The sequence below is a fragment of the Nanorana parkeri genome, unplaced genomic scaffold, assembly GCF_000935625.1.
Source record: "Nanorana parkeri isolate BGI_ZX_2015 unplaced genomic scaffold, ASM93562v1 scaffold61, whole genome shotgun sequence".
Classification (NCBI taxonomy): Eukaryota; Metazoa; Chordata; class Amphibia; order Anura; family Dicroglossidae; genus Nanorana; species Nanorana parkeri.
The window spans coordinates 1,403,918-1,412,288 of record NW_017306329.1 but is presented as its reverse complement, the minus strand read 5'-3'; the positions used below and the strand labels follow the sequence as shown (position 1 = coordinate 1,412,288).

Genomic DNA, 8,371 nt, shown 5'->3' with positions numbered 1-8,371 from the left:
ATATATTTTATTATATTATTACTATTGTTTTATTATTATTACACACAAAACGACAGATACAGATAGAAACTTACATGTTGTGTTTTTGAGTGTGTATTTAGTGGGCAGAAGGATATGCACACAATTTAATTTATCATGTGGTTTTATGCAGAGCAGCTACTGACATAATATAGAAACTTCAAAGACACACAGCTACACATGTACACATTGGATGCACATGAGTACAATTATATGTATATGTATCATGCGGGTATATATGAATATGTGTTTGTAGACATTAGTGTGGACAGTATATGTATGTCTGTATGCATGCATTTTAGCCAGCTAGTGCATGCACAGCTCGGTATACTGAGTATTATTTGACTACATGTGTATATTTACCATGCGGTTATGAATATGTGCTTGCATGAGTGTGTTCAGTATATGTATGCATGTATTTTCGCCAGCTTGTACATGCTTAGCTCAGTATAGTGAGTATTATTTGACTACATGTGTGTATATATACCATGCGGGTAATAATATTTGTTTGTATATGTATGTATTATATATGTATTTTAGCCAGCTAGTAGTACATGCTTAGCTCAGTATAGTGAGTATTACATTGGGCATTTGATTACATGTGTATATTGAATAAGTGTGTGCATGACTGTATGTATTTATGTATGATGTATGTATTTTAGCCAGCTAGTGCATGCTTAGCTCAGTACAATGAGTACTATAGTGGACATTTGACTGCATTTTACTAGATGTGTATATTGAATATGTGTTTGCATGAGTGTAAATCTGTATGTATTTGGCCAGCTACTCCATGCTTAGCTCAGAATAGTATTCATGTATGTAGGCATGAGTACTAGATATGCAGCTTCAGTACATACAGTGTGAATACATTTGTGTTTATAATTTGTATGGTGAAATATATATATAATGGATGGCGTGTGTGTGTAGCCCTATCAGGTGCATTGCAGATGAGTGCTGCCATTGTCAGTGCGATTAGACTGTGGCACTCCACTGGCTGTGATCCTGAGCTCCGGCCATAGCATTGAATGCACACAGTTTAGCAGTAAGGGCTCTTGTCTAATAGGAGTGCAGCTGACAATGGGACAGGAGAGCCTCCTCCTCTCTGGAGTCAGGGGCTGCCACATTTGGTAGTTTCCTTGTTTTCTTACCAAGTTTTCTCTAACAGCTGGAAGTGGTCGGAGGGGGCTGTCTTAAGGAGACCCCCTGCTCTTCCTTTGACAGCTGATCAAAAGAAAATAGGTCACGCTTTTCAAACTTATGTCCACCCTTTGCTTAATTACTGTGCCTTTAAACAAAGGTAACATCTGCGCAACCTCAGCCAGCCCAAATCTTCCGAATGGGGGGACACCAACCTGCTCCTGAAGGCTGTGTCACTTTCAAGCCTAGGATACAGAGCCCGTCCTATTGTCCCCGATGGCAAAGCATTTGCCTTTTCTCTTGCTAAATGCACCCAGTGTTCCAATTAGGAGTCTGCTGTGCCTCAAACTGAGAGATTTTCCATCTGAAAGGCTCACCTTCTGCATCATTGTTTGCAATATACATATATATATATATATATGTGTGTAAAAATATTTCACCAAACAAACAATAGATGCATGCTAGGCATTTGACTACTAAATATTTGTAGGACGCCTTTCTATGTATGACAATGATGTGGTCAGTGCAACAGAAGGTGTCCTAAAAATGAATGCCACAATTCCCCACCCCCCACAGACAGTCACAATCCATTTGAGGGTGACCATTGCATATACAGTCAATAAATGCTAAATATCCTTTACTTATGTCCTAGAAATGAATGTATTTGGTAGCAGATTTCCCTCCCCTCATTGTATACGAGAAGGTAGCCATTGCACGTACTGTAAATATGTACTAAATATTATTAGGACACATATCCATACATGACAATAATATGATCACTGTATTACAAGCTGTCCTAAAATGAAATGTATTTTGTATCACCCCCACAGACAATCATTCTCCATAAAAGGTGACCATTGCCTATACATTAAATCAATGCTATATCCGGTATGTATAGCAGCATAGCCTTCCCCTATATCACAATAATGTTAAATTCTGAGGTTTCCTAAAAAGAACATTATCTTACCAGACCCCCTTCCCCCTCTCCTAATAAAATCAGCATGCATAAGGAGGTAGACATTGTATATACAGTCAATAAATGCTATATACAGTATGTATAGTATGCATAGCCTTCCCTTATATCACAATGTTAAAATGTGAGGTTTCCTAAAAAGGACATTATTTTACCAGATCCCCCTCTCCTAATAAAATCATCATGCAAAAGGAGGTAGACATTCTATATACAGTCAATAAGGGTCTACATATACTTAGAGCACTGTTCAATTTATGGCAAGGATGTGGTCAATTCATTGCAAGCTGTCCTAGAAATGAATATATTTTGCACCACAGTTCCCCACCCCCACAGATAGTCACAGTCCATTAGAAGGTGGCCATCGCCTATACACTAAATAAGAGCCAAATAAGCAGGCCACACCTCCCCTATATCACAGGGATACTGAATGACAAGCTGTGCTAAAAATGACATTATTTTGTAGCAGAATCCTCCACCACCCATAACACACACAGTTCAGGAGAAGGTGGATATTGCATGCATGTATTAGTAACTAAGTAATACATATGTATATCCTCATATCACTGATACTGATAGACTATTCAGGAGACAAGGTGGACATTGAATATAGAACCCATTTTGTACATATGTATATACGTTGTTATATCACAATAATACTGATAGACAAGGTGTCCTAAAAAATAATATTATTTTGTATACCATGACCCCAAACACACACACACAGTCACAGTTCCGGAGAAGGGGGCATTGCATGTACAGTCATTGAGTGATACATTTACACATGCTTTCTTATATCACAATTACACTAAATGATATACTTAAAAATATTATGTTACCACTACTACAGCGTTACCGTTCAGAAGGGGGGGGCATTGCATGGACAGTTAGAGTTCAGGAGAAGCGGGGCATTGCATGCACAGTTAGAGTTCAGGAGAGGGGGGGGGGGCATTGCATGCACAGTTACTGAGTGATAATTACGCATATCTTCTTCTCTTCTTCTATATCACAATGATAATGAATGACAAACTGTTCTACAATATGCAAACTCATTTCCCTGGTACACTCCACAAAGAACAGAAGTACAGGTGAAGGTGCACATGATATAAGCAGACAATCATTTCTAGGCAGTGGTAGGCCATCATTCCATGGATTTTTTTTCTAACGTTGCACTCTAAGCTGTCCTGTTTTCTTTTGATATACTATATTGAAAGCAAGCTCCTTTGCTAAGGACATTTGCACTAGTGCACATAAAGAGATGTCCCTTGCCTGCACATAGGGACCAGGTAAATAATATCAATAGTGTGATCTCTTCCAATCAATAGCATTTAACATAAATTAAAGGAGCAGTAGGAAGTCACTTTATATAAAAAGGGTCACAGATAACATTAACACTTACAGAGATAAAAGTTCCCATCGCTGCCCAGAAAAAGCCGACATGGTATTGAACCTGGCTGGCAGCCCCTATTGTTATATGGTAGCAGCCATTTTAGGCTGAGGAGGCTTAAAAGTAACAGTTGGCTATGTCCTTAGGGATTACTGGACAGGAAGTCAGCTGTGTGTAGAGAAGTAAAGACCCCCCTCCCTTTTCCCAATCAACTGCATTTACTGTTCATTTTAATGATCAACTCCAGAACCTGTATATATTTTCTCTCTCTCTCTCTCTCTCTCTCTCTCTCTCTCTCTCGATATATAGAGAGATATATATATATCTTAGATAAGCCAGAACCCATGCATTAATTCCAGGATACATAAAACTGAATGCATGTGGAGTATGCAGTGCTTTTTAATGCACACTAATGCACTCACAGCCAGTAATAAAAGGACACTGCAGCTTTAACTATTCTTCCCTGCAAAAACAGACACTAGAGCAATGTGTAGAGACCTCTCAACCTGTCTTGAAATGGGTCGGTCCCGCCCTCGTCCGCGGCCATTGGCTGCCGGCTCTTGACAGTGCGCGGTCCAGGCAGTTGATTGGAGCAGGCGCCCGTCCGCCAGCGGCTCCGGCTTCTCCCCCCTCGTTGGGCTAGGCTGCGCTTTCAGCAAAGCCATTCTCTGGACAGCTCCGGCTGCTTAAGCAGAAGACGTGAGAGGAGGAGAGGGCTGGGACATGGAGGAGCAGCACCGGCCCGTCTGACAGAGCACACACACACACATACACTACCCCTGCCTCTGACCTGCACTCAGCACTCACTTCTCACCTGCACTCACCCTCCAAGGCCTTACAACTGACCCGCATTCACCCATACCCCCACCCATGGAATGAATGAAGACTAGGACGCCTTTAGATGCCTAACCAAAGAGCTGGATGCCTGCGCCATGAACCTAGAGATGACAATGGACAGTATTGGCAGTTTGCATGGTGGGAGCAGCCATGAGCAGGATCTGATGAGCAGCCACAGCCCTCACCACCACCACCACCACCACCGGAGGATCCACCAGGAGCTGTCCAATCCGTCGTCTAGGTCTGCGATGGTCTCCAGCATGGCTTCCATCCTGGATGGGACTGGGGACTACCGTCCCGAGCTGTCTATCCCTTTGCACCATGCCATGAGCATGCCCTGTGACTCCTCACCACCTGGGATGGGCATGAGCAGCACCTACACCACCCTAACGCCACTCCAGCCATTGCCCCCTATCTCCACCGTGTCTGACAAGTTCCACCACCCTCATCACCATCCCCACCATCACCACCACCATCACCACCAGCGGCTCTCTGGCAACGTCAGTGGCAGCTTCACCCTCATGAGGGATGACAGGGGTATCCCCTCCATGAACAACCTGTACAGCCCCTACAAGGACATGACTGGCATGGGGCAGAGCTTGTCCCCCTTGACAGGCAACGGTTTGGGCTCCATCCACAACAGCCAACAGAGCCTGCACAACTATGGACCACCTGGGCACGACAAGATGCTCACTCCAAACTTTGATGCCCACACTGCCATGCTGGCAAGAGGCGATCAGCACCTCGCCAGGGGGCTGGCTACCCCTCCCTCTGCCATGATGTCTCACCTCAATGGGATACACCATCCTGGCCACCCAGGTCATGCTCAATCTCACGGGCCCGTGTTGACTTCCAACCGTGACAGGCCACCCTCCTCCTCTGGGTCCCAGCTGAGCAACTCTGGACAGTTGGAAGAGATTAACACCAAAGAAGTGGCGCAGAGAATCACAGCCGAACTCAAAAGGTACAGCATCCCCCAGGCTATCTTTGCCCAGAGGGTGCTGTGCCGGTCGCAGGGTACCCTCTCAGACCTTCTAAGGAACCCCAAACCTTGGAGTAAACTGAAATCTGGCAGGGAGACCTTCAGGAGGATGTGGAAGTGGCTGCAAGAGCCTGAATTCCAAAGAATGTCAGCTCTCAGGCTTGCAGGTGAGTTGGGGGCCACCAGGGGTCTTCTGGATGACCACTATAGATGCCACTGGTTACCTTGCTCAGTGTGCCAGTGGGACCAGCAATGGCATCAGTGAAGTAGGAGCAGATAGCAATTAAAATAGGACAAGGGCTTGATCCTTGTGTCATTTGGGCAATGGTGTGCCATGAAGCTTTAGTAGGCACATATGTGGCATGAAGGGCACTTATAGAGCTAGGGTAATGCTTGGCTGTCAATGGCTTTGATGTCAATCAGTAGAAGGCAAGTGTTTGAGCCTTGTGTCATTTGGGCAACTGTGTGCCATGGAGCTTTAATGACCATAAAGCACTTTTTTGTCTTTCAATCCATAGTAAGGCATTATTATATAGAACTGCTGAATCCTTGTGTCATTTGGGCAATTATGAGCTTGCTTGGCTCATATTTGGTATAAAGCTCACATTTTGGACTTCTCAACCATTATCATTTTTGGCTTTAGATGGACTTAGTATATCAGTGCTTAAAGAAGGCAAGTGCTTGATCTTTGTGTAATCTGGGCAATTGTAAAGCTTTGCTGGACACACATGCACCATAAATAGCACTACGTTGTCAATAGAACCAGGGTAATGCTTTAAATGGCTTTAGTATCAATGTATCACTTGTTAGAAGGAGTCAAGTGTTTGATTATTGTGTCATTTGGACAAATGTATTCTAGGAAGCTTTTGTCGGCACAGATTTTAGTATATATTTGTACAGTTTGTACATTTTTAGCTCATTTTAATTGTGATGTTTGGTTGCATGTGCGTTTCAGAGTCCCAGAACCAGCAGCTGGGCACTGAAACTCCCAGCATGACCCCGGGGCATCTTGAAAGCCACAGCTGAATAGTTAAAATAGGAAGACAGCACCTTGCTAAATGTATTCTATTGCAACACACTCCTATACCCTTTCTATATAATGGGATTGAAGCATGGCTGTGTAAAACATTTGCTGTTTTCTGTTGCCACTTATACACTACTATAATTTCACCTACTTAGAAGTCTATGGAGTAAATCTCAAAGCTTGCAATCGATTGAAGGTACTGTACATTGTTCATCATGTGCATTGTGGATCGCGGCGCCCCCTCTAGTGGCCGCTCGGTGAATCGCATCCATCTTTTGTTCTGGGTCTAGGATCTTGAGTGCTATGGAAAAAACAAATATATAAAAGCCATGTAAACATTATTTATTATTTATGCAATACAGTGCGAAGATAGTGTATGATGACGTTGCAATGCGCTGCAATACATGTATATTTTGTTACTGAGTCCAAAAAGGCCAGGGTCTCCTATACGTACTAATTTACATATAAGGATGCATCTGCATAATTACAAAGGCGATGAGTATTATTTTCAGACAAGTGCGCCCACGATCATAATGATAATATAATGCAATAGGACTTAGGAGGGTCACCCTGCTGAATTGCACACCTTGCTACTGAACAAAAGAACAGTATATAGCACAATGCCTCAGTGGGCAAGGGTATCTTCCATAGGTAGGTGCCAAGTGATCAGCACGTGTGATATGGTATACCCATGCCTGTCTGCTATCACAGATCCAGCTGTGTGCTTTTGATGCAATAATCATTATTGGTTATTGATTAACAACACAGCCAGTTATTTTTAGCCCAGACCATTGGATGTGCTCCTTGTCTACACATATATAGAGAAAGGCTTCTGAAAGCCATTTTCTTCTTCTTTTTTTTTTTCAATTTACATTTGAAATGCAGCTGATGTTTTGACACCTTTGTGCCATAATGAATGACCCTGACACGAGCCTATTATATGCCGGGTGCCATCTCTGCTCTTGTCTGTAATGGGCCTGGGTGGCAGACGTTGTGGATACACACACACACACACACACACACACACACACACACACAGCTGTATGGTTTAACCCTTAGCATGCAAGAAGGAGATATTAATGGGGGTGATACACCTGTCAGTGTCGGGAGGGTGATGGTGGTGGAGTTGCTTGTGAGTTTCATATCATACCATTGAGCATGATGGGGTAGATTGCATGAATGAGGAGCTGCAAGGGCAGAAGCCATCTCTATGAATTATTGATGGTTATCTCCGCTCTAGAGAGGCCAGTGTCACTTGCTTTGGGTTAATCCGGCAACACGGCTCTTTGTCCCTGTCCCTGGAAGGTGACAATCCCAAAGCAGTGTCAGCACTCAAAGCACGCTGTGCTCCTAGACCTATATACACCTACAGTATATGTGTACAAAAACACACACATGTATTATATACCCAGTAAAGGAATGCCTAAAAATATGTAATATTTAAAAACATTAGACCTGTTTATATCTTATGTATATGTGCAATTTAATAATAATAATAATAATACAAATAGTAATAATAATACTTATTTTCTTATTGTTATTATTATTATTATTATTGTTGTTGTTAATAATAATAATATCATCATCACCATCATCATTATTATTATTACTATTATTATTTTTATTACTACTATTATTATTATGTCTGCCTGCCTCCCCCAGCCCCCTGTAGGTCCGGACAGAGTTGTGTAGTTAGATTGTGCTGTGATGCTATTGATTTTTCATAGACGGTTGTGTTGAATATGTATTATATAGATTGCTCTCCCTCCCGTCATAATATGGTGTCCCTGGTTTGTTTTCTCTTCCCCTTCTGAATACATTGCCACGATTAGCCCAACAGGCCGAGTTCTGCCAGCGGGCAGCGTGTACTGTCTACAACTGGCAGAGCTCTGCCCAGCACGCAGGGCACGGCTGCTACAGGACAGTGCGAATCGCTGCCTGTGTATGAAATCTGCCAATTCCCCCCGATCACTGCCAATTCCCACCCCCCACTCCCCCCCCCGCCCCGCCCCCCAC

At 43.1% G+C, this 8,371-nt stretch overlaps 1 protein-coding gene across 1 annotated transcript in view; it reads left to right on the top strand.

Moving 5' to 3' along the window:
- Window positions 1-8,371, top strand: part of ONECUT2 (one cut homeobox 2) — an 85,112-nt gene that overhangs the window by 29,422 nt on the left and 47,319 nt on the right. The window contains exon 2 of the mRNA XM_018576229.1: window positions 4,403-5,498. Within this exon, the coding sequence (XP_018431731.1) occupies window positions 4,403-5,498 (1,096 nt within the window). The remainder of the gene's footprint in view (window positions 1-4,402; window positions 5,499-8,371) is intronic.